Source organism: Prionailurus bengalensis, chromosome B4, assembly GCF_016509475.1.
Source record: "Prionailurus bengalensis isolate Pbe53 chromosome B4, Fcat_Pben_1.1_paternal_pri, whole genome shotgun sequence".
NCBI classification, from domain to species: domain Eukaryota; kingdom Metazoa; phylum Chordata; class Mammalia; order Carnivora; family Felidae; genus Prionailurus; species Prionailurus bengalensis.
Window position 1 is genome coordinate 59,229,175 of NC_057358.1, and position 27,826 is coordinate 59,257,000.

The window sequence follows — 27,826 nt, forward strand, 5'->3', positions numbered from 1 at the left end:
AGTAATTTCACTACTGAGTATTTACCCAAAGAAAACAAAAACACTAATTCAAAAAGATACATGCACTCCTCTTTATTGCATCATTGTTTACAATAACTAAGATATGAGAGCAACCTAAGTATCCATGGTTAGATGAATGGATAAAGAAGATGTGGTATATATATTACATTATAAGGGTATATTACTCAGCCAAAAAAAGAGAATGAAATCTTGCCATTTGTGACAACATGGATAGGCCTAGAGGATATTCTGTTGCCAACTCCATAATCATTTTTTAAATTCAATAATCAAAGATTAGTTTTGCCTTTATAATTTTTTTATACAAATAGAATTATGCAGGGCATATTATTTTCTATCTGGTTTCTTTCAGTACACTCCTAGTGAAATTCATTCAGGTCATTGCTTACAGAATAGTTCATTCCCTCTTTTTTAAAAAGAGTTTAATTGAAGTATAATTAACATACAGTGAATAGTTCATTCCTTCTTATTGTCAAGTGGTATTCCATTGTATGAATGCACCACAACCATTCTCCCTGTACTCTTATGTAAAATACATTTAGTTATTTCTTCTTGATCATAGGCAGTGACAACATCAGAATTACATGGAAAAATTATATGTAGAAAAATTTGATATCATTATAAATAACATCAAAGAGGTGGAATGCATTAGAAAATGATAGTTATCATCTCTCCAGACTCTCTATGGAATGAGAAAGTTAGAAGTCTTCTGTTGACCATAAAGAGTATACTGCCCATATAACACTTAACCTGAAAATATAAACTGCAATGAAAAAAATCACAGATGGGTCAATTTTTTGAAAAAAAAAAAAAAAAGAACCAAAAGATATACTGAAAATTAATGACATAGAAAAAAAGAGAATAGAAAAAAATGGGAGTTTTTAAAATTTCTTGTACACAGAACAAATACACATGCACACACATACATATCAGCAATACCTGTAGTCATTTTATGTAGGGGCCAATGGTACTGCATATCATACATGAGTTTTCAGTTGCTCTCTGGGGAGTATTTGATACTTCCTTAAATCAAATCTAATAGAAACTTAAAAAAAAAGAAATAAAGGGGTGCCTGTGTGGCTCAGTCGGTAAAGCGTCTGACTCTTGATCTTGGCTCAGGTCATGATCTCAGGGTTTGTGGGTTCAAACCTGGAATTGGGGCTCTGCAACAATAGTACAGAGCCTGTTTGGGATTCTGTCTCTCGCTCTCTCTGCCCCTCCCCCACTCATATGTGCTGGTGTATGTTCTTTCTCTCTCTCAAAATAAATAAATAAACTTTAAAAATCTAAGTGAATTCTTTGATATATTTAACTACACATTAAAGACACTCAATGCAGACCTTGGAACTGTAATAATTTTTCTATGAAATCTCTTTTGTTCTTGGTAAATCTCATCTCATGTGTTCAGAAATACTTTGGTTTAAAGATTTTTTCTAGGGGCACCTGGATGATGCAGTCGGTTAAGTGTCCTCCTCTTGATCTCAGCTCAGGTCATGATCTCACAGTTTGCAACTTTGAACCCCGCATCAGGCTCTGCGGGATGGTGCAGTACCTGCTTGGGATTCTGTCTCTCCTTCTCTCTGCCTCTCCCCTGCTTGTGTGTGCATGTGCTCTCTCTCTCCCTCAAAATAAATAAACTTAAAAAAAAAAGATATTTCTATTTGGATTTCCTAAGGACATTTTGTTAATGATACTAGTTACAAAAAGAGTTATTATCTTCCCAGTTCTGAACTTCTGAGGCATAAATACTTCACAATAATGTGGAATTGGGGACACAGCAAAGATACTAAGCTTAATTTTGTTACTTTCCCCAGAGGATCAAAATAAAGTCAAATGGTGTATCAACTTCTGTCCTGCAATTTCTACTTTACACTCTGTTAGTTTTGAGTTCTAAGAGCAGCCAGGAGAGTATCTGAAGACACTTTGTTTCTACTTTGCCTTTCTTCCCAGTAATATAAATATCTGAAAAGGTTATTGCTTAACCTATAAAACAGAGACATTCAAATTTATGAATACTAAAAACACCCTGTTCATTTCTGTTAAACGATGTGATGAGCTGGAAATGGTGATTTTTCTCAGTGGAAAGGACATGTCAAATAAAGGAAGAACTTTCCTTGTCGCATTCTTAACGACCCTCTGATTCCATTGTAGCCTTGATTATTCTTTATCACTAACCTTTTGACCACTTTTCTCACCCTCTTCTTTGTTTCTACTTCCCCATATCAGTAAGTCAAAATGCCATTCTCACCACCATCATCTCATGGTTATAGACCAGGCCTCCTCAAACACAGATTCAACCCAACAGTTGGGGATTTGAGCAGGCGTATGGTTCCCTGTATCGCTGTTTCCTTCACTGGAAGCTGGAAATTGAAGTCAGTGGTTGTAATCAGACTAGAAGGATTACAATTCATCTAGGCTATTATTCACTGCTGCTGGTTTCATTTGTAACTTGTCTCTGCAAAGCGATTAAAAGGAAGCCGTTATTATAAGAATTTATGTACAACTGGCTTATGAATGTAAGCCACACTGGTTCTGAAACTTGTAAGACAAACCTACAGGAATATCCTATTATTTTAACTATTCTAACTTACATCTAATTTAAAGTTTTGAAGAAGATTTTATTTCTAAGACAGCATAGCCATATGGTCAGCAAATAGAGCCTGTGTCTAGTCACAAGTTAATAATAGAAATAACAGTTTCCATTGACTATTGTATATATCATGGTGGTGAATCAAGATATTTTTGTAAAGTACTCAAATAGCCTTAGGTTCAACGCTAACAGCTAATTCCATGATGGATAAAATACTACCTATGACCATTAAACTGTTTAAAATCACAAATGAGGGACACCTGGGTGGTTGTCGGTTAAGCATCTGACTTTGGTCAGGTCATGATGTCACAGTTTGTGAGTTTGAGCCCCACATCAGGCTCTGTGCTGACAGCTCAGAGCCTGGAACTTGCTTCATATTCTGTGTCTCCCTCTCTGTGCCCTTCCCCCACTTGTGCTCTGTCTCTCTCTCTCTCAAAAATAAACATTAATTTTTTTTTTAAATATCACAAATGATTTACACAGTCCACTTGTTTGCCTATAGGAAATAATAAAATAAGTAATCCACAAGAGTTACCATTTGGCTTCCCTCACCTCCATCCCTAACTAACTAGGTGAGTGGCTTAATAATCTGGTTACTTGATAATTTTGATATTCATTTTTTTTCATATTTAAAAGTGCAAACTATAATTATAAGGTGGTTGTGAGGAGTAACTGGCAAGTATGTAAAGCACCTGCCATGTACTTGACATAGAGCAGGTACTGAGTAATTGGTATCTATATTATTCATAACAACAAATAATTAATTCTGTGTAATCAATTAGCTTCTTAAAAAACATTTACCATTTTATGTAGAAAAACCATGTACAGTTTTGTCATTTGGGTTGTTCTCAGGTATCTTGGTGTAACACCACCTTTTTTTTTGGTCTGTTCTCACTAGAGATGCTAGCCCTGTAGACGTCCCAAAGTTGACAATGACCTTGCCTTAGCCCCTGAGTTCCTCTTGTGAGAGAGCACTGTTTCTAAGAACTGCTTCTGGGCTGTGTGGTGTGGATTCTGCTTTTGGGGCTACTGCCTTTATTCCTTGGATCATATTTTTCTCACTGATCCAGAAGGAAGGTATAAGAAAGCACTGAAGTTTATAAAATAAGTATGAATATATTTTATACTTCAAAGGTGCCTTTTCTGGGACTTGACAGTTTACAAGGAGAGTTGATGATGATTAGTTTATAATTCTAAGAAAACAAAGCGGGGAGTTAGACTTTCTTTAGCTGATAGGGAGCAATCTAGGAGTAGACTTTATCTATCCTAGCAGCATACCAACATCATTTATTTTTTTTAATACAGCTTTCCGAATGTTACGATGACCATCCCAAAGTAGATATAAATACTCCAAAGTGGTGGGAGCATTTCTTAGCGGTTTCACTGAAATTTTCTCTAAGTGCTACTGAGTAGAGATATGCAGGAATAAGAATCATCTGTTTTATTGATTTGTTCTGTGACTTTGGGCTGGGACTGAATCTATCTTGAACATTCTTATGTTGTAGCACAGGGTAGATGCTTTAAAAATACCCCAAATGGAGGGCACCTGGGTGGCTCAGTTGGTTAAGCTACCGACTTCCACTCAGGTCATGATCTCATGGTCGGAGAGTTCAAGCCCCGCATTGGGCTCTGTGCTGACAGCTCAGAGCCTGGAGCCTGCTTCTGATTCTGTGTCTCCCCCTCTCTCTACCCCTCCCCTGCTCACGCTCTGTGTCTCAATAATAAATAAAACATTTTTTAAAAATACCCCAAATGGAGATGGAGTTGAACTGTCCGTGACCAAGCTCCCTAGGCACTGATGTGGAAATTAGTGAAGACTAATTGGGAAGTCCATATAGATGACTGAAAGAAGTTTTAAAACCAAATGCATTCGGGAGAGTGTATTAGTCCAGCATCTCCATAAACAGTGCTTTTAAAAGCACCTACTTCAACGGGAAAAGTGCCTTTATTTGTCAGCCAGATTGCAGAACTTACAAAGAAAGAGAAGAGCCTGTTTCTTTGTTGGAAAATAAGAACAATTTAACTTCTGGAAATGACTTCACAGCTTGGAGCCTAGCAATGCCTAGTTTGGATTAAACTGCCTATTAATTAAACTCAAATGATTAAACATTCATCACCTTGCATTGCACCTCTCAGAAAATAAAAACAAAACCAAAAAAAAAAAAAATCCTGGGGTTTTGAGTGAGGAAAACGGTCACACCACACACACACACACACACACACACACACGCGCGCGCGCGCAGCCTGTCTAAAGTGCACAGGGTTTACAAGGCCAAGGGACCCGCGCTGACTGCCGAGGGCGATTGACAAACCCTGCTCGCGGGCCCAGCAGGCGCTGCGTCCCGGCGCGTTGGCAGTTGGCGACCCCCCTTGACTCCCCCTCTGCGGCGGGGCTCCCGGTAGCCTTTGGAGGCTCGGCGAGTCGGCTCCAAATGTTTTCCATATTTGTTCAGCCTCCGTAATTCGAATACCAGGGCAGGCTCAGCCCGCCCAGCGCCGCGCTCCGGGGCCCAGCGCTCTGCACACGCACCCACCCACCCACGCAGCGGCCATGGGCAAGGACAAGCAGCCCCGCGGCCAGCGCAGGCAGGGGGGGCCGGCCGCGGACGCCGCCGGACCCGACGACATGGGGCCGAAGACGGGCAAAAGGGCCCCCAAGGAGTGCGGGGAGGAGGAGGCCCGGACGTGCTGCGGCTGCCGGTTCCCGCTGCTGCTCGCGCTGCTGCAGCTGGCCCTGGGCATCGCCGTGACCGTGCTGGGCTTTCTCATGGCGAGCATCAGCTCCTCCCTGCTAGTCAGAGACACTCCATTTTGGGCTGGGATCATTGTAAGCATCAAGTCTGTTTTGCCTAAGCGCGTTTGCCAAACAGGAATGCACAGCAGCATGGTCGAGTCCAGACTAACCCAACTGCATGCGCCCTTCCCCAGCTCCACTCCTCTAACTCGCGCTCTGCTTGGTGACTGGTGCCTGCCACACTCGGTGTGCCTGGGGGCAAGGCTGGGCGCGGTGAGACTCGTGCCCCTCTTCCGCTTCTTGTTCCGACGGGCCTGCCTTTGACGTTCTGGAGCTGGCGAGGCGAGTCAGAGGCTGCTTATTTTGGTTAAGGTGGACATTCTCGATAACAACAGCAGATTCACTTCGGCTTTGTCCTCATCCTGGTCCCCCGGACCCCACCCTTGTCTCTAGATAAGTAACAGAAAGCGAAGTAAGTTCATCTCGTAAAAGCAGGTTTGGAGAAAGCCTGCGTTTGGGGTTGCCACGTTGGGTTGTATTGATTTTATTACTTTTATATTTTTACATTTGAGATTTCATGAGTAGTAAGTTTTATAAAGAAATGTTTTAAGGCAGGATCTGTGAATACAGCAAGCACAGCCTCACTCTACTGGAGTCTAAATAGGATAAACCCAGGGGCTGGCTGCCGCAGAAGTATATTTGGGACTCTGCTAATGGATGTACTGTTCTAAGCAGAACACTGGTCAGCTGTTGTGACTGAGTGTTGGAACGCACAGCATACTTGGCTTAATTAAATGGATTCTTTGATGTGAAATGGGTGCCATTTACTGAGCACCTAGTGTTGCCTGTCCTGCAAGGGGCCTTCCGTACTTTATTTCTAATCCCCATGTCATCCTTCTGAGACACTTACTATCATTTCATTTCTCAGATGAGAAAACCGAGGGCAGACTCACCCGGAGTCATGAGTTGGCAAATCAGCCAAGTTGATTCCTTCTTGCACCAGACCACACCTGCACTTTCCTCAGTGAGCCACGCTGCCACATTTAGTTTGTGATTTTAATATTGTTAGAGTGCCTTGAGGCTTACTCAGATCTCTTTCACGTTCAGTCTTTTCTTTCATCCGTGAAACAACACTTTGAGGTGGGAACTGTTACCCTTCTTTGGACAGGAGGAAGCAGGCTAAGAGAAGCGAAGTGACAATCTCTAGGCCCAGAGATTAAAAGTGGCACAGCCAGGCGACACCAGAATGGATACTTCTGGCTCCTAGTTTCATACTGCGTCATGACTGCTATTACTGACCACAGGAACTAGAACTCATAAAACCACCCTCAACATAATTTTGTATCAGGGACAGGGACAGATGTTAAAAACACCTAATAAATATGCATCGATGCAGGTATTTCCTAATTAAGATTATTTGAACTCACAAATTCTTGCAGAGTAATTTAAAACTTCTAATTTGTGTACTACAAATTCCCATGAAATTATCATGATTGGAGTTTTCTAAATCAAGTAATTTTAAAAATAGCTTTTCACTAAGATATACTGGGTATTTTAGTCACCTAAGTGACTGTCAACCAACTCAGGGGAAAAAGTCTGTCCTTTAAGGCTAGGCGAATTAAAAGAAAGAAGGAATGAGGCTCCTTCATTCAGTGGTTTTGATGTCATTTGTAAGTGTGTTTTCTATTCTTTGTCTATTTCAACTTTAAAAAGCTCAGCACTAAAAAACCAAATTAGACGCGAAAAAAGCATCCCGATGTTTAAGGCACGGCCATGCGAATCGTGCAATTCTGAAGTTTCATGGGCTCCTATTAGAAGCATCACATGCTCCTAATTGCCTTGGAAGCTCCCTGGGTGTGATACAAAGAACATTGTATATGGCCAGGTCTCTGTTCTTTCTAGTTTTCCGGTTTATAATCTAGGATCCATTTGAAGTTTCCTCGTAGTGTGTAGGCCTGATGATACCTGTAATCTTAGGCTTTCTTTCAACAGAGAATCTATAGAGAAAAAAGCAGTCAGTGGAGATGCCCTGAGACAAGTTGAGGAGGGTCTCCTGGAGTTAGGCGAGGAGAAACTCTCATCCCGGCTGGGCCAGAGTCCCGGGCTCCCACAGACACCGTGCTTATGAGCCTCATCTCCCTGTGTGTGGCTGGTCACGGGCACTCGTCCAGACTTTCAGGGAAGGGAAAAGACAGGGAGGCAAAAGTGTAAACACTGCTCCTGGTACTGAGCCCCAACTTGGCCATTATTTGCTAAATAACTTGGGGCAAGTTATTTGATCTCTCTAGGCTTCCATTTCTTCATTGAAATCAGAATGGTAACAATAATTCCTACCTCTTAGGGTTGTCGTGAGAATTACATAAATGAATACAAGTCCTAATACTTAGAGCAGTGCTGGCTAGTGGTAAGCATTCAGGAGTGAATTAGCTCTTTTTATTAGCAATCAGAGAAGCAATCACTGGTAGTGGGAATCACTTTTCAAATTAGAAGCGGCTCTATTTTATCTCCAGTCTTGTGGAACAGTTATTTTAGACTTGCTACATTTCCTAGACCAGTTGAACCCTGAAGGAGATGTCAATTTGATTCTCAAAATTTCTCTGTTCATAGCCAAGTTACTGTGAGCAATCTTATGGTATTAGATTAGTCAGTACTTTCTAGATCTCTCTGGAGGTTTATAACAATTAACTTGGAGGAAAAAGACCTCCTCAGGGTCATTTTCCCTAGGGATATGGAGTGATTGTGGTCTGGGATATCCTCCAGGAAATACTGAAACATTTGCACACTTTAGGATATCTGCTAGACCAAAGCAATACAGGTCAATCCCTGGGGCTGAGGCAAAGTCAAACCCACTTCTATAATTTAGGCTGCATTCAAGCAGGGCACCCAGACTGTACACCCACCCCATCAACAGCTTTAATGCTTCACTCTTCTGTTTCTCTTTATACTGGTTGCATCTCCTCTTACCATATAGTACTTACTTCATTTTACAAAGGTTACTATCGTATTACTTTAGGATTTGGCGACTGCCATTCTCATCGTTGAATCTGGGTAGGTAAGTGAATCCACTCAGGTGACTTCTCATTGACCGATGTCTGGGTAACTTGATGAATATTTGGTGAACTTCTGGTTATAAACTGAAGTCTGTCGATCTATGATCAGAGATTTATGTCCAGTGGAATTTTAGGAAAACAAATAGGTCATTTCTTACCTACCCATAAATGTGACTTTCCTCATCTTCCATCAGAGAGATGACTGAAGTATTTTTACTTCAGTTATAAAAGATTCCTGTAAAGGAAAAAAATGGAATGGAGCCACTATTGAGACTATGTAACCTGTAAAAGTGCCATTCTTCTCTCAAAATTCTTTATAAATGGTTGGAGGGTTGTAAGTCACATCACAATGACAATACAAAGTGAAACAGGGTCTTTGAGGATGAACTTGGCTAGAGGCAGGGAATCCTAGGAAATAAAATTTTGCTCTGCATTTTATTCTACTAATGGCTTGAGTAGTTGGGTCAAATAGGCATTCAGGTGTGTTCATCATTCCAGAATCCTTATTGATAAAAAAAAAAAAAACCACATATGCATTGAAGGGATCTAAGAACTTTGAGGCCTTTACTTAACTTCTTACTCAAATGAACATAATTTGGCTTCAGTGAAGTGTAACATGTTTGAACTTTGGCTTATTTTTCTTCATTCAGTAACATTTGTTGGAGGTGTCTGCTGTGCTAGGCATTGGGATAAAAATAATAAATCATATACCAGGAGGAGATCTCTAGAGATCCTGATGGACATGTGCCCTTATCACATCTGACAGTAATGAATACTTCCGATTAGAAAATTTAACCTACACAAATATTTTTAAAGCCCATTTACCTTTCAAAGTATTTCACTTATGGTGATTTATTTGCTTTGGCATCTCTACCCCGAAGTCAATTTAAGAGCAAACTCTTGCCTCTCATCCCCAATGGGGATGCATAGTATTTGTTAGTCTCTTGGCCCTGGTAGGGAATATTCCCAAGGAAAGTGGGAATTTGCATTATTGTGGTTTTTAGCTTTCCTCACACTTTCTCCATTGTACCCATACCACACTCAGATAGAATAAAAACCCTGAGATATATACCACATTAATCACATTGGAAAGTTTAAGGAAAGGGCTTAAAATGGAGGGAAGAATATTTCTTTTCTTTAATGTCATTCATAAAACTCAGCATATGAATCTGGAATGATTAAAAGTCCTGTCAAGAATTTCAATAGCAGTTTTCATATGTTAGCTTACTCTAAGGAATTCAAAATGCAGGTGTATTCGGATTTTTAAAATCTATTTTTAACCCTTGCTTAATGGAATGAAAAATTAGGTGGTTATTTATTTTAAAACAGGATAGATCCTGAAATGTACAAGTAGGTATATGACATATAGCAAGTAAGGAACAGATAATATTATCCATAATTTATAAGTAGAAAAACTGAGACATGGTGATTTGGCTAAATGATTTGATCTTGGTTATAGGGGAAACTGAAGGTGAGGAAGGTTTGGCATTTGGATTTTGGACAGACCCTGAAAAAAATCAAGAAACTAAAAATGGTGTCAGTTTTCCATTTAAGTATATTGATATTTGAGAAATTTAATCTGAAATTATGTTTTAAGAAAACATTACATAATAATACATTGTTTTTCACATTGGAACTTGATATGCTTCCAAGATCTAATGTTGTACCTCTGGCACCACTGGGAAATAATTTTTATTATAGCAACTGTCATAGGATTGTTAGAAACTGAGGAATGATAATTACATGGCCTAACTCTGTTTCCACTGAGTGTATATAATAAATAATGGTAGGAAAATTATCTTATAGGTATGTGAAGTTCTCCTAGTAAGTATGAAAAATGGAATACCACTGAATTAATTTGGCAAAATAAATTAATTTTAATAAGTATATGAAAATAATGGAATATTTGAGAATTTGGTGACCTGTTTCCTGAAAGGATCTTAGAATAAAGAATAAGGAAGGGTTTTTTTTAAATATTTTTTTTTTCAACGTTTATTTATTTTTGGGACAGAGAGAGACAGAGCATGAACGGGGGAGGGGCAGAGAGAGAGGGAGACACAGAATGGGAAACAGGCTCCAGGCTCTGAGCCATCAGCCCAGAGCCCGACGCGGGGCTCGAACCCACAGACCGCGAGATCGTGACCTGGCTGAAGTCGGACGCTTAACCGACTGCGCCACCCAGGCGCCCCAAGGAAGGTTAAGATTGGACAGAATCATTAGGAGAAATATACTTTCAAGTCTGCAGCTAGCCTCATACTAAGCCACACATGTGAAGGCCAAGGAGGTACGTATTTAATGAGGAAGTTATCCCTGGATCTTCTTTCTGTTTTTAAAATAAGGAGGAGAAGTGATCGGTCCTGATATTTTTAAATCCTGTAGTGTGGATATATTCAACTTAGAAATTTACCCTCTGGAAACTTTTGAGGTATCAGTCATCATTTGGTTTTATTTTTTATGGCAGAAATACTAGTGCATAGGATTTGGGGGGTAATCAAATAAAAATAAAGCAGTTTATTCTTTTTAAGTATGGCGCATGTCCATGGGACTCCTACGTAGCATATCCCTAGACACAAGACGGGTACCCAATCAGTGTTGAATTGAACTCTGTCTATCCCACACTTCCCGTTATCATAGCTTCTGCTTAAACTTGTGAAAACACATTTTTTAAACCATGGTTTGAGGCATGATATATAGTTGTGTTTAACAGTACCAATTTAAGTTTATTGATAACACTTTGAAGAACGATGAGGTAATAATAAGGAATGTGTTATTCCTGCATTTTGGGCTCCTAGGTTCCAGAAATATCCAGGATACACTAACTTAGCATTACTGAGATGTTTAATTCTGTGTTATAAAATAACTACAGGATTAAAAAAAGAGGAAAAAGAGGTCGTTTGACTTATTTCACATTTCTTTAAGTAGAATAAATGAGGACAAATTAGGATTGACGTGGCTGAATGCTGATGTCTTCCTTATACACAGAAAGCAATGGCATAGGTTTCCCCAATTTAGTCCAAGAGTTTTGTAGTTTGCCAGTATGATAATCCACTTTGAATTTGTTCTGAGTAAGTGGATGTTTTCTAGTTTTTCTCTTGCCTTTAGCCTTGTCTTTGCATTTCTACAAAGGGTATTCTATAACTGGGTCCACCTACCAGTGTTTCACCCTAAAGGGTTAGCATCAACATTAAAGGCTCTGTGAAGAGCTCACTATACATATATCTGTGTTGCTGGAGGAAAGGAATGGAATCTAGTCATTAAACTTTAATTAGATATCATTTTGTTGCAAGCTACAGTTCATTTTTAGGGCCTAGATCCTGGCAAACTAGAGAAATGCTGATCAAAAGGGCCCATCAGCAGCTAGAGCTGGATGGGAACTCATGATGTCATATTTTAACGCTAGTTATTTCTCGCTGTGAATATTTAAGTCCAGGTTTATTACTATGAGTTCATAAGCTCAAGGTGAAGTTTTTTTTTTTTTAAAGTGGATGTTGGTAACAGTGTTTATAACACAAACTATATAAAAGCTTATTTCAGAGGCACATCCTCTTTCAGATGTTTTGGATGCCACCTCACATCTCAGTGTATTGAGATAAAACTTGGCAGGAGTAGCAGATGCCTGAGCAATGCAGCTCACTGGATCATCCTGGTTAATTTTAACATTCATATGTGTATACCTACATGTATGGCAATAACCAAAACACATTGTTCTTTCTGTCTTAGTCTGCTCCAGCAGCCTCTGGTCAGGTCTCTCTTCCTGGCTTGCAGACGGCAGCTTTCTCACTGTCTGCTTCCATAAGCTTCCCTCTGTGCCTGTGCCTGTGCCTGTGCCTGGAGAGAGAAAAAGATCTTTCTCTCTCTCTCTCTCTCTCTCTTCCTCTTATAAGACCACCAGTCCTATTGGATTAGGACCTCACCCTTATGACTTCACGTAACCTTAATTACTTCCTAAAAGCCCTATCTCCAAATTCAGTCCCCTTGGGGCTTAAACATAGGAATTTGGGGAGGACATAATTCAGCGGATAGCACTTTCAGTGAAGGATCAAAGTTCATACAAGCACCTCCGTGTTTTTTAATCTCATTTGCCAGCTTATTCATAATGGCCCTATGACTGCCACTGGAACAGACAGAAGTCTGAATGTTTCTGATGAGAATTCTGAGCCAGTAAACTGCTATGTGGTGGTGCAACAGGGTGGTGTGGCTTTGTGCGCATGCCAGGAGTGAGACATATGGAGGAGGTTGTTTTTACTGCGTTTACAGATTGCTGCTTTTTTGTCAAATTTCTGTAGAAGTCAAGTGAAGTAGATTCAGCCAGTGCCTACAATTCTCAGGGTAGCTTAAGCATTTCATTTGCCACCAGCTCTTTAAAGCTTAGGAATCACTGTTTAGTAAATCTCTGCCTTTCTTTTCTGTCCCAGGAGTGACTTGGTAGCAGGATCTAGGGAAATGACACCTTGGCTTCAGAGGCAAGGAAATGAGGGTGGTTGGCTGAGCATTGGTCATTGTCCTCTGATGGGCAGTGAACTCATGCTCGGTGTTTCTAGAACCCAAGGGAAGTCACCTCTCAGGTCTTTATACTATGCAGCTGTTGTTTTCATTTTTTTTTCTTTTTAAAAAATTTTTAAAAATGTTTATTTTTGAAAGAGACAGAGACAGAGACAGAGAGTGAGCTGGGGAGAGGCAGAGAGAGAGGGAGACACAGAATCCAAAGCAGGCTCCAGGCTCTGAGCTGTCAGCACAGAGCCTGACATGGGGCTGGAACCCACGATCCATGAGATCGGCATGACCTGAGACAAGTTGGACGCTCAACCAACTGAGCCACCCAGGTGCCCCTGTTGTTTTCATTTTTGACGATGGTTCTGAAAATTACCAGATTATCAGTGTTTGTTCTATGGCACAGGTCAGAATAAAACCAGGGAGATGTTTCCACCTTGGGTCTCCTGATGTAACAGTCTAGGAGCCTGTGTCTCCTTAGTAGATCCACCCCACCCAGGGGGGATACCTTGACATACCTTCTCATAGGATCCTATGTGTCTAGCTTAGAAATCCTAAACTAGGCTCTGCTTTTCTTTATCAAGTGCTGCACAACCCAAACCACCCCAGAGGGAAAGGCAAGAGTAGACTACCTCGAACTGTCCGGTATGCCTCCTTTCAATAGTTGGTCCAGTCCCAGGCCCAGGTTAGGAGCACACACAAGGCACGGTCCTTGTTCCAGGGCCCCCCTGCAATATCTCAGCTTTGATCTTGGAGCCTATTTGAAGTTGACACCATTCTAACCTTGCTAGAGCCACGTCCCCTGCCTCACTGCCATGGGCGTGTTCCAGCGCTGTGTTCCCTAGGTGCCGGCAAAAAGCCAGTAAGTGACTGGACACTGGAAAGCAAAGTGTTTGCTCACAAACAGCATTCTCAGATGCTGCTGAAGTTCTGGTGGGGCCTGCTTCTATTGTTGCAGAAATGAGCAGCTCTCCGCCCTGGCTGGGAGAGGCTGCGAGAAACATCAAGGATGCTGTTTTAGTGGCATCCCACTCAACTGTTGTTTTGAAAGTGTTTGATTCAGCATTCATTGTAACGAGCCAGTAAAAAACCCTTTAAGATAGGTTATTATCAAGGCCTCTCTCTTGTGCGGAAGATAATGACAGGTGACAAGAAAAGAGGGGGGATTGCTAATGTGCTAACTAGACCCTGACTAGGGAGAGAATTTTGGCTGTATTACTAGGGGCAAAAAAAATAAATAACACCAGCTTCCTTCTAAAGTATCAGGTGTGGCACACCTATCAGGCCATTAGGCTCAGGCTGAATCTTATCTCACATTTAGCTGTGCCAGGAACGCTATGAAGGAAGGAGGCCTTTTCCAAGATAAAGGAAATAGCAGTTCAGTCTTCATCATTTCTGTTGGAGAGCAGAACGTGCTGCTCACTTAGGGAGAATCCGGAGTTTCCATCCCTCTCTCAGGGAAAGGGTGGAGCGTCTAAGGCAATGAAAAAGCAGATCGGGTCTCCATAAGGTGAAGACATTGTAATCGATGGAAAATACTTTCTCCAGGACTGGATATAGATGAATGGCAGAATGCAACCATTTTACTTTACAGGTTACACGTTCACTAAGTTTATGCGTTTCTCTCCTGCAGTCAGCTAGTCAGATTCTGGAACAGAAGGATCAAACCCACGCAGGCTGGCTTTGCTTCATAGTCTTTTCGTGAACAAGTAGTTTGGGACGCCTATTAAAGCGTTTTGATCTGAGTTAAGGGCTCTGAGACCAAATAGATTTTTTTTTTAGATGAACACAGGGTGACCGTAACTATTGTGTTAGAGAACCCTCAATAAATAATTCTCATTCAGTCGCCGAATCTAGTGCGTCACAAATTTTTCCACCTCGAGACCTCCCTGAGGCCTCGTTCCCTTCTGCCTGTCCTCACACACATCACAAAAAGCTCAGTGTCTAGCTAACCCATGTTGCCATGGAAGGGAACAGGAGAAATGCTAGTGAGGCTGCAGGCTGCTTGGGGACACTGACCTCTTCATTTTGAAAAGGACAAAACACTTTACAAAGGAGAAATAATATTACTATATATCACGTAATGTTACATTATAGCCTGTTTTTTTTTTTTTAACGTGCTCTCAATTAGAAAACCCACTTGATAATATTTTTTGGAGGTTGAACAGAATGGTCTCATTTACACTCTTGTTACAATGTTATATAATTGAATTTATATTGATTTACTGTATAATTTCTATATACTGTATTATTTCATAACTTTTTATTTATTGTACTATTTCATATATATGAACCCAGAGGTGTCAATATAGAATTATTTCTGCAATCATTTCTAAAGTGGGACCTAATTTGAGAACCTACTTAATTATGGCTGAGTAATAAAATCCAGTCTATAACTATACCACAGGAGTAGGCAAAATCCACATTTATAAGATTCCTTTCCCTTCTGAGGACTTGAAAAATCCCAGAGTGAAACAAATGAAGTATAGGTTGTTAACTTTTCCCACAAATATGTAGCAGTTCTGTCCCTCCTGTTGATTAATGGGAGATGCTAGAACGCAAACTTTGTTTCTCTTACATTCTTTGAAAATGGTTAGTTTTGCAAACGCAGGTGTATATTGAATATATTGGCAATTCGTTTCTGATAAACCACCAAGAGAGTGAGTTAGGTGGTGGGTAAGAACAGAAACAAAAGCCTATATAAGAAAGATACTTCCTAATAAAGGCTTCACCTCTTAGGCTGCCTTGGTCTTTCCATATGCCAGGGACAGTGCCAGCAGGAGCTCAGTGTCCAGGAGAGGACACACGTACAACCAGCTACAATACAATTTAAAAACCCTAGTGCAAGAGTGGTACCCTGATGAAGATAGCACAGTGGAGGCTGTGATGAGCCCTGCCCAGAGAGGATCAGAAAAGTCAAGGAGAGGGGGTCTGAAATTGCAGAATGGGCATCAGCTTTGGAATGAAACAAATGTGGGTAGAATCCTAGCTCTATCAATTTGTAACCATTTCCAAAAATTTTTTATTTTGCTCCTTATTTTCATTTTTGTGTGGGTTTAAATAAGTACAAGAGGCTCTATGCAATTCTATGATTATTTTTTAATTACGAAAACTTTCACGCATATAATGGCATATAGAGTATAGTAAGACAATCACTTGGTTTATCATTTGAATATTTTCTCATTAATTGTCTTAGTTTTTTTTTAAGAAAGAAAACATTACAATACATTGACATCACCTGTTTCTTTTCTTAGTCATATTCTCCGACCCCACCCTCCTTCTCCTGAGTTATCTACTCTCCTGAATTTGATATTTATCATGCCTATGTGTGTTTTCATACTTTCATATATGTGTATAACCACAATCAATAATTGTGTTTTATGTTTTAAATTTTATATAAATGGTGACATAACATCATTTTTGCTCAAAATTATTTTTGAGATTAATTTATAATAGTACATAGATACCATTCATTCACTTTTGCTATGCTATATTTCATTATATGAATAGACAACAATTTATTTATTCTCCTGTTGATGAGATATTAGGTTATTTTCAAAACTGATTTTTTTTTTTTTTTTTTTTTTTTGCAATTACAAAGTGTTGCAATGGACATTCTTTTCCATGGCTCCCTATGCATGTATTTCAAAGATTCTTTAGGGCACATTCCTAGGAATTGAATTATTGGATTATAAGATATAGACATCTTCAACTTACTAGCTATCGCCAAATCAGGGCCACACAGCCATAGGTGTATGAATTTATACTCCCACCAGCAGTAAATTAGAATTCCCACCAATCTACAACTTGTTAACATTAGTTACTGTCAGACCATTAAAATTTTTACCTATCTTATTTGTGTGCAATATCTTGGGTTTTGTTTTGTTTTGTTTTAAGTAGGCTTCACATCCAGCATGGAGCTCACTGTGGGGCTTGAACTCATGACCATGAGATCAAGACCTGAGCTGAGATCAAGAGGTAGTTGTTCAACTGACTAAGCCACCTAGGCACCCCCATGCAATATCTTGTTTTAATTTATGTTTTTCTGATTACTACGGTAGTTGAATGTATTTTAATGTTTACTGGCCATTTTATTTGTTTTCTAGTGTTTGTTTACTCAACAGATATTTTCTATGAGTCGTCTCTTACTCATTGATTTATAGAATTTCTTTTCTTTGTTATTTAACCTTTGTGTTTTAGCTACTGGAATATCTTCTCTTTTTGGTACCATGTCTTTTATCCTTGTTTATGGTGCCTTTGTTGTGAATAAGGTTTAATTTTAACATACCTATATTTATCAATATTTTTTTTTTTTTTTTTTCAACGTTTTTTATTTATTTTTGGGACAGAGAGAGACAGAGCATGAACAGGGGAGGGGCAGAGAGAGAGGGAGACACAGAATCGGAAACAGGCTCCAGGCTCTGAGCCATCAGCCCAGAGCCTGACGCGGGGCTCGAACTCACAGACCGCGAGATCGTGACCTGGCTGAAGTCGGACGCTTAACCGACTGCGCCACCCAGGCGCCCCTCAATATTTTTTTATGGTATGTGCTTTGATATATGTTAAGTCTCTCTCTACTCCAGGTCACAAAGACATTTTTCCAGACTGTGTTCCAAAAATGTTGAAGGTTTGCTTTCGTATTTATATCTTTAACCTATGTGTTCTAACTTTTTTGCATGAGATGTGAGGTAGTGTCCAATTTTTCTCATACAAATGATTAATTGTTTCAGTACTATTTAGTGAATAATTGATCCTTTCCGAACTGAAATGCTATGGCCATTTATCATCTATCAAGTTCCCGTATTAGATTGAGAATTGTGTCCGTAAGTCTCTTTAATTTCATCATTTTATTTGTCATTCACTATGCCGGTACCACAATGTTTCAATTAACAGCGCTACAGTGCCCCTTGTGATGAAGACGGTAGCATAAGCAGCTCCCCTCTACCCATCCCCAGTCCCGTCTTATTTCTCAAAATTGTCTTGGTGAGACTTAGCCACATTCTTTTCCATATATATGTGAGAACTGGCTTCTTTTGAAGTTTCAAGAAAAATCCTTTTGGTACTTTCATTTGATTGATTCATGTACTTTCTCTACGTGAGCAAAGAATCACTCCCCATTTATCTGATGTTCTACAGTTTAGCTAGAGTGTGTCCAAATGTGGATTTTCTTTCTGTTTGTCCTGTTGGAGACTTGTTATGTTTCCTGGATCTAAGATTTTTGCGTTTTCATCAATTCTGGAAAACATTTCTGAATATTTTAAATATTTGAAAATATTTATTTATTTATTTATTTATTTATTTATTTCAAATAATCTCTCTCTCTCTCTCTCTCTCTCTCTCTCTAGTCTCTCCATTTGAAACTACTATTAGAGATATGTTTGGACCTCCTATTTTGTCTTCATGTTTCTTACCCTCTCTGCTACATTTCCTGTCTATCTCCTGTTCTGTATTTTGGGTTATTCCTTTCAGATCTATCTTCTAGTTCACTATTCCCCTTTTCAGTTGAGTTTAATCTACTACATAGAGTTTTTAATTCCAATGATTTTTTTTCATTCTAGAACTTCTCTTTTGTTTTCATTGATGTTTTATTTTTTAATAGATCCCTGGTGTTTTTTTAAGTGCCCTGTTCTTTATTCACGTTTTCAGTTTCTTCTTTCATGGTTTCAGTTATTTTGAGTGTGCTTTTTTGTTTTTTTTTTTAATTTAATTTTGAGAGAGAGAGAGAGAGAGCACGAGTGGGGGAGAGGCAGAGAGAAGGGGGCACAGAGGATACAAAGTGGCTCCGCACTGACAGCGGTGAGCCTGATGTGGGGCTCGAACTCACGAACCTTGAGATCATGACCTCAGCTGAAGTCAGTCAGTCGCTCAACCGATTGCACCACCCAGGTGCCCTAAATGTACTTTTTCTATAGGCTCTGTCTTTAGTTCCATTATTTGAAATTCACAAAGTTTAATTCTTACAGAGAGTGTGTATCTTTGTGTGCACACATAAACTTAATGCATACAGTGCCGGCCTTCACTAATGAATTGATTGTTTATGGGATTGCTATAGTTGGTTTGTGAGTTCATTTTCCAAGAGGCTTTCTTTATATGTAATAATTTGCGGTGGCCTATTTGAGGGTGTAACCCTTCAAGATGGTTTCTCTTGCCAGGTGTCCCAGTGCTATTATGAGCCACTTTTTTTTCCTTAACCTATTTATTATGGAAAGTTTCAAGCATACAAAAAAAGTAGATCAAATATTATAATAGACACCTGTGTTCCCATCACCCAGCTTCAATAATTACTAACTCATGATCAATCTTGCTTCATTTATATGCTCTGAAACTCCACACCCACACACCACATATTGGTTTATTTTGAAGTAAATCCCAGATATTATATCATTTCATCCATAAATACTTCATATGTAAGTCAAAAGATGAAGACTAAAAATAATCAAAATACTAATCATCCCTAACAAGTTAACAATTTCTTTCTTTTTTTTTTTTTTTCAACGTTTTTTATTTATTTTTGGGACAGAGAGAGACAGAGCATGAACGGGGGAGGGGCAGAGAGAGAGGGAGACACAGAATCGGAAACAGGCTCCAGGCTCTGAGCCATCAGCCCAGAGCCCGACGCGGGGCTCGAACTCACGGACGCGAGATCGTGACCTGGCTGAAGTCGGACGCTTAACCGACTGCGCCACCCAGGCGCCCCAACAATTTCTTAATAGAATCAAATCAGTGCTCAAATATCCACGATTAACTCATGAATATTTCTTCAGTGTCAGAATCAGGATCCCAATAAGATCTATACATTGCAATTAGTTTATATATTTCTTATGTTTCCTTTATTCAAAGACTTACCCTTTCTCTTTTATATCATGTCTCTCTCTCTCACCCCTCGCCTTCCTCTTTCTCTCCTCCTCACAATTTTTTGTTGAAAAAAATCAAGTTTTCTTTTTTCAGGACAGCTTTCATGTTACTTTCTCAAAACCTCCACCTCCACCTCCACCATCAGCCAAGACAACAGTTTTCTTGATGACTTCCAGTGCTAGTGGGTTCGTTATTTTTGAGTCATGTAAGGGCGTAGCCATTTGAGGGGCCTACCTTTACGCCACGGTCTTAGCTCCATCTCTTAGCCTGTAGAAGCTCAGAGCATTTTAATGTATTTCACAGCTAGAAGAGTTTCATATAAGTTAGGCTTTAATATTATGCAGAAATAAAACCTCCTGATGTTTAAAAAAGTCTTTGGATCAACTTGCAGATTTCTTAACCTCTCTCAGTCACAATTTTCTATAAGACGGAGTAGTATTTTTTACTTATTGCATTGTTTTACGGAATAAATGAGCAAATATATAAAGTAAGTAATGCACGAAACATACTCTGTCTGGGTAGAGGAGATTTTTGAGCAGGGTTTGAAGAATGATTATTACTGGATTCAAAATAATTAAAGGAGAAGTACTATACCAAGGGGGATGGAAAAGTAAAAGGGCATTTTAGGTGAAAGGCACAACTCATGTCCTAAACCTAGTTTTCATCCACAACCAACTTTATTGCTTCACGATTCTGTTGTTTGTGCTCGTTTAGTTTTTTGAGGATGTAATTGCAAAAATTCCCAGTAGTTACTATCAAATATGAATGTTAACATAGATACACGAATCTGTTAGAATACTAAAATAAGACCCAAACCAAAGGGATTCTACTTGAATGTTTCCATGATAAGTCATACATTAGGATAGTTGTTGGATTTGTCTTCTGTTTTCTCTGTGTTGATACAACACTCAGTTGTGAGATTCACTGGTCTAAAATGAGCTATTTGCAATAATCTTTAGGCAAGGTTTTTGGAACTTGTGAATTGTAGCAATTTCATGCTGGCACATCTCTCAAAGATTTCCCTAGCTTTCCAGACTTAAATTGGCAGGGACATCAAGGAAAGCACACTATATCCATAGGATTTGGGGGATTCATGCTCCCTTCATCCAGCTGCTGATCACAAATTTCAACTCCTTTTTATCAGTTCCGTCAGGATAGTTTTCTGTTATCTTATAAAGCAACAAATGAGCTACAAGTGAACATCTGCAAAGCACAATGTGTGCTGAGAAATAAGGCAGTCACTTGACAGGCACATTTTCCTTTCTGCTCTTTCTGTGCTGGCACAACAGATGTGGCTAAACTACACAGAAATGCAATTACAAGGCAGCACTGGCTAGGAAAATTAAAGACATATATATGTATGTATATTATATACAAATATATACAATATATGTAAATATACATAATTATATATATATGTACATATATATATATTTCTTGCAATTGGATAGTTTGAAATCATTATAAAGGAAGCCACCACTTTGAATTATAAAGGATATATCCTACCATGGGAAAGATTTCAGCCTGGTATGTAACTGCTCTTTACTATTCCCTACTTCTTCACCAACCAATGAGAGCTTTTATCGCAACAGAGAAGGTGAATCTGTCTCATCACTGATGATTACATGAGCAATGATTGCCTTTAGAATGGCCTCATTACTTCTTAGAAATCTTGTTTCTACAAGTTATTTTCCAAAGAAATCTAGATTGAGCCAAGTTCTCGGTGATGAAAGGCCTGCTTTGTTTTTCAACTCAATCCATTACCACATAAATTATTTATTTTGATTCAATTTCAGTATCGTTGCACACCATATATGAAAAGTCTATACATATATTTACAGTAATTCAGACATGGACTTGTCAAGTATCAATTCCTCAGTCAAATATAATAATAAAGGGGAGAAAAAGACTGAGTGCATATTACAGATGGGCTAAACTCAGGTGTGATGGAGCAAGTGTCATTTGTCTTTAGACTCTGAAAAGAAATAATTTTCTGTGATAGAACTGGTTATCTAGAATTGCCTTTTCACAGAGAGATTTTGACCTGGATCATGACCTGAGCCGAAATCGAGTCAGACACTTAACTGACTGAGCCACCCAGGCACCCCATCTACCGAGCTTCTTTTAAAACTAATCTCTTAGGTTGTCTTTGCAAAGCAAATATTGCAAATTGTTCCCCCCAACCCCCACAGGAGGATGGGGAAATGCATACATGACAGTGTGTGTTGTAACCCAAACTCTAACCAGGGTAAGCAGAATTTAGTCCTTTATTACAAGAGTATTTCTTGACTAATGCTGTCCATTGACTATTTTTACTCTAAGGAAAAAAACAAAAATGAAAAGAGTAAAACAGTGAAACTCTGGGTTTGGAGATTCCTAAGGCAAATGAAAAGGCATTGACTCCCTTCCTGATGTATGATGAGCCAAAGAAAATTCTCCTTAGCAAAAGTTGCTAGACATAAAAAGTTGTTGCTAGCTATAGTTTTGTTTTAAGTGGAAAAGAAGCTACTACTTCATACTTGGTTTAATAAAAACCAAGAAATTTTTTTTCAAATTTATAATAATCTGGGTTTTAATGCCTGTACATTAATATTTGTAGTGTTTAGAGACAGATGGTTACAGCTTTCTCTTGCATCTTGATATTTAATACTGCCATAAACTCTTTGGTTGATTTTGAATCTTTATATTTATATCACTTTTGGAATTTCCCATTAGTATCTGTGCACTAAGTTTGGCTAAAACAATTATACTTTATTTTTTATGTTTATTTTTGAGACAGAGACAGAGACAGAGTGCGAGCAGGGGAGGGGCAGAAAGAGAGAGGGAGGCACAGAATCCGAAGCAGGCTCCAGGCTCTGAGCTGTCAGCACAGAGCCCTATGTGGGGCTTGACCACACAAACCGTGAGATCATGACCTGAGCTGAAGTTGGACGCTTGACCGACTGAGCCACCCAGATGCCCCCAATTATGCTTTTTCTTTCTTTCTTTCTTTCTTTTTTTTTTAATTTTTTTTCAACGTTTATTTATTTTTGGGACAGAGAGAGACAGAGCATGAACGGGGGAGGGGCAGAGAGAGAGGGAGACACAGAATTGGAAACAGGCTCCAGGCTCTGAGCCATCAGCCCAGAGCCTGATGCGGGGCTCGAACTCCCGGACCGCGAGATCCTGACCTGGCTGAAGTCGGACGCTCAACCGACTGCGCCACCCAGGCGCCCCTCTTTCTTTCTTTTTTTTTAAAAGGTAATACTAATCTTGGATCTGCTTTGGACAGAAAATATTTTTAGCTGGACAGTAGTTTTTCAGAAATTAAATGCTTGTCTTTGTAAAACCATAATAGTGTAATCAGAGAAACATATGCAGCTCAGCATGGTTACCAAGATTGGAATTTCCTGGGTAGTAGAGAATAAATAGTTTTGATGCAGAAGGCAAAAGAAGCAGAAAATGAACTTTATAACTCTTAGGTATTTGCAAACTATTTATGTCAACACTACTGGAAAGATTTTTGAAAAGTGGGCCCTTGCTATGAGAGCTAAAGTAGCCCGAGTCACTAAATGAATAGATTTGTTTATTTATTTGACACATGTATATTGACTGCTACATACATGCTGGGTATTGTGTTACGTCTTTCACCTCTCCTGTCGCACATAATCCTTACAACAGTTTCTGAAGTGGGCATTGTTGATCATCCCACAAGTGATGATGGTACAGAAGCTTGAGGAAGTTAACCTGTCCAGGACAAAAAGCTAGAATGTGGTGGAGGTGGGTTTTGAACCCAGGTCTGTCAGATACAGAGCTAAGATATATGGCCTCTGTCTCTGTCTTTACGTACGTGGACCATTTTGCTGTAAAACTTTATATAGTTACCCTCTGTTGCCCCTTTCCTGCGGGCATGTATAGGTTATCTTTTTTGGAGCCTGTTAGGTCTTAGATAACTTAGAGCGGATACATGTTGTTGGAATAACAGACCCAGCAAGGTTCTCATGAGAAAAAGCCGTGAGTCAATCGTCTTTTTTTTAAGGGATCAGTGGGCATTACCAGTTCAGTTTTTGAGAGGGAACATACTGCTTTGAGGACTTATCTGCATTTTGCTAATTACTAAATGTCCTGTTTATGGGAAAAAGAAGCAATGATGTTAAGTCCTATGTTCTCCATGGCTCCTCTATGACTGACATAGGATGTATCTACTAAGGCATTTGTTTATGGTCACTGTGATTTTGGTCTCTTCTATTTACTGAAGTATCTCCAGATCCTCAAAGAGTACCTGGCACGTGGTAGGTACAGAACGAATATTTGTTAAATGAACAGAATGAGATTATTTCTAAGATGTGATAGAGGGCTACATTTATATGTATTATTCATTTCAGCTCAAGTTTCAGAGTAAGTTATACTGGCACAGTTTGAGGTCCCATGAGATGGAGAAAAACAATACCTACTGCAATTGCAGGCACATCATTCATGATCCTTAAAACAAATTATAAAGTGTTCTTTTCTCTATGTTATCCATGAAGAGGCTGAGTCTTAAAGACTGTGTCACCTTCTCCTGGCTTGGACAGTCATTTGCAATCTCAAAGACTTCTCCCCACTATGCCTCTGGAGTGGTACTTCACACCATTCAGCATGGAAGAGGAGCAGATAATGGAATGTTCTCTAAATATCTGCAGCTCTCATTTTGTTTACAGTGCTGTCCAGATTCCTCCATAGAGGTGGCCAGGCTGGGCGATGGTTAAGAGCCAGGCTCTGTACTCTGGTGCAGCCAGCAGCTCTATCTTTGCTCTGTGACCTTGAGCATAAAACCTTTTTGAGCGTTAGTTCCCTCATCTAGGAAATGGGGCTGATGATAGTGACTACTTCATAGGATTTTCATGAAGACCAAATGGGATCATTTACGTAGGGTGCTTAATTTAATGCCTGGCACGTAAAAGTGCTCAAAATTAGCATTAAAATGTCTAACCATTTAGGCTTGGTAATTAGCTTTTCTTATGTAAATATAAAGATTATGGAATATATTCACCGGTATCCACTAATACAGAGTAGACTGTGTGGCAGTTGTAACCAACACAGTGTATGTGTTATCAGTTTTAAACGTGGTTAATTGGTAATTCATTTGTGAGCCCTTAAATACGCTCTAAATTTGATCTGCTCTAATAAACATATGAGTGACTTGCAATAATAATTATTATAATAATTACTGCCAGTGTTTCTCCCATTATTTCTTAAGCATTATTGTAGGCGCCTTATTTACATTATCATTAATCTTTGAATTAACCATCAAAAGAAGGCTTTGTTGTCTCTATTTCATAGATAAGGAAACTGAGGCTATGAAGAATGAGCTTTGTTCAAGATCATATAGCTACAAAAATAATAGAGTCAAGCATCAACTCTAGCCCACATTTTCCCACTGTGCAGCATTTAATTACACATACAGTTTCCTAGTTGATTGTAACAGAACTAAAAAGCAGTTACCACTTGTTGAATGAACTGTTAATTAATGTTTCATGCTTTCAAGAGTTTTTTTCACCTTTCTTACCTCATCTGTTTAGGAGGAGTATTTTTGAGTCCGTTTACCCCAAAATGTAATTTAAAATAATAACTAATTATAATAATAAATGTGGGGAGGGAATAACCTCACAGTTCCACCATATTTAAGTCCTATTTAGCACCAAAAACTTTATTGTCTTTAAAAACTAATACACAGGAGGAAAAAAAACCACACAGTTGATTCAGTGTCCCTTACGTTTAGAAAGGGTTTCGATGAGTACACAGTAAGGAGGGATTTGTATGAGCTACTATTGACTGTTCATTTTCCCGCCTGGCCAAAACTGATCAAACGACATTACACATGGTAATTAATTTTCCTATGCCTCACTTCTTCAACAAAGTAGGGATTAAACTGTAAATTTCTAAAGGGCAAAGACCGTATCTTATTCTTCTTTATACTCCCAGTATCTACCTCAATAAAGGTTGTTGCGCTAACCTCAGTGGGGAGTAATACCTAGATTAGGACAACCATTAATAGAAAGATCTGAAAGATTACATTGTACCAGTTCTTACTCCATTTCCACTCAGGAAATGAGTATTAGGATTGCTCTCTGGATCTCTCCCTCCCTTGCATCTTTTTATGTGATTCTGCAGGCTGGTTTCAGGGATTCCAAATAACTAGGAAAGAATAATGTGCCAAACTTTGCCCTTTAGTTACAGATGAATCCCACTTGGGAAGCAGATGCTTCTGTAAGAGAAGGGGCTGAGAAAAGGCAGAAAATGTGGTAGAGATGCAGGAGTGTGCTACAGCATTCCTGGTGGGCTTGTGACAGCTGACTGCGCACATCTCTTCCCAACTCTGTGTTCAGTGACTTCATGTTGATAGCAATGAAGGGTTTTCCCTTCAATTTTAAGGATTCCTACGACAGAAAAGACTAAACTTCCTTATGAGAAAATTATTGTTATTATATCTCATTATTACTTATAATAAACAGCTCTTCTATATGAAACCCCACTTGTCAGTGTATCACTCTAGACCTCAAACTTTCAGATAAACCCCAGACCAGGTGTTAGCATTTAGAAGACTATGTTTTTAGCTTAAACTACCTGTTCTGAAAGTGTGGCTTCAGGACTTAGCAGCAAAAGCAACACCAGCATTACCCGGGAATTTGTTAAAAATGCAAATTTTTGGTCTCCACTACAGACTAATTGGATAAGAAATTCTGGGGACTGGGCCAGTTTTTACCAAGTCCTCTAAGTAATTCTGAACCACCGGCTTCGACTTTGTCTTACCATAAGGCCGTGGCAATGACAATCCAGTAAAAATGCTTAAGTTAGGGGCGCCTGGGTGGCGCAGTCGGTTGAGCGTCCGACTTCAGCCAGGTCACGATCTCGCGGTCCGTGAGTTCGAGCCCCGCGTCAGGCTCTGGGCTGATGGCTCAGAGCCTGAAGCCTGTTTCCGATTCTGTGTCTCCCTCTCTCTCTGCCCCTCCCCCGTTCATGCTCTGTCTCTCTCTGTCCCAAAAATAAATAAACGTTGAAAAAAAAAATTTTTTTTAATAAAAAAAAATTTTAAAAATGCTTAAGTTATGCTAAAATATTCTCTCCCATCTTTCTGAAATCTTGATCCAATAAACATCTCTTAATAGATGCTCATGAAATGTTCTTTTATATATTATTTAAATCCCGGACACACCATGTGTTAATCAACAATTCTCCTGGGTGAGACTGCATTCAGTTGACAGATTGCAATATGTTTATCATTTGTTGAAAGTGATTTCTAATATTTGACCTTAAATCCTATTAAATAGATGAAAATCCACAAGAAATTCTCTTAAGAAATATCCAGAGAAATATTTTACAGTTCTGCTACATCTCTTGTTGATCAATTGTCTGTGCAAACATGAGAAGAGAGTTCATCTTGTTACTATATTGACAGAATATAAAGGTGAAAGTTGATTAACTTACAGGAATAGAGTCACATTTCAGGTCCACAAATGAGAGGGTGGGGGTGGAAGGAGGAGAGAAACCTTGAAAGGCATTTGACAGGGGAAGGTTGTATTCCCCAGATAGCCCTGTCAAGCAGCTCTGTCGACAACAAAAAGAAGAAAACAAATAAATTGGAGGCTGTGTGAATGTCACAAGACCAGAATATAAACATGTATGACATGGGGAGAAGTAAATACCAATAATTCACGTTCTCACAAAATGTTTTCGAGTGGGATCTTCTAGCTGTGCCGGAATGAAAAGGAAAAAAAATGATGTCTAGGTAAATCTCCAAGACACTGGTCCAGCACTCACCTTTTATTCATAATGCCAACCCTTAAAGAGCACCACTGCAGGTACAATAGGGCCAAATAACAAAAACAGAAACAGTGTGTGACAGGACTCAGGACTCATCCATCTAGAAATGGATCTAACATTCAGAGAACATTTCATCTCTGTTTAACTTTCTAACCCACAAGAGAGAATGCAGCCTTCACTCTAAGCAGACAAAGAATATCTTTAGACAGAAGGTGGAATTTAGCACTTCGGTTTTCTCTTTACACTAAAGAGAAAACAAATTGTAGACACGTGCATCCAAAAATGGATTTAAGATGATAGTAGTTG

The 27,826-nt window shown here is 39.2% G+C and overlaps 1 protein-coding gene across 1 annotated transcript in view; it reads left to right on the forward strand.

Annotated features, from left to right (window-relative positions):
- Window positions 1–4,842: 4,842 nt before the first annotated feature.
- Window positions 4,843–27,826, forward strand: part of SSPN (sarcospan) — a 38,352-nt gene continuing 15,368 nt past the window's right edge. The window contains exon 1 of the mRNA XM_043564943.1: window positions 4,843–5,435. Coding sequence (XP_043420878.1) covers window positions 5,160–5,435 — 276 coding nt within the window. The 5' untranslated portion in view covers window positions 4,843–5,159. The remainder of the gene's footprint in view (window positions 5,436–27,826) is intronic.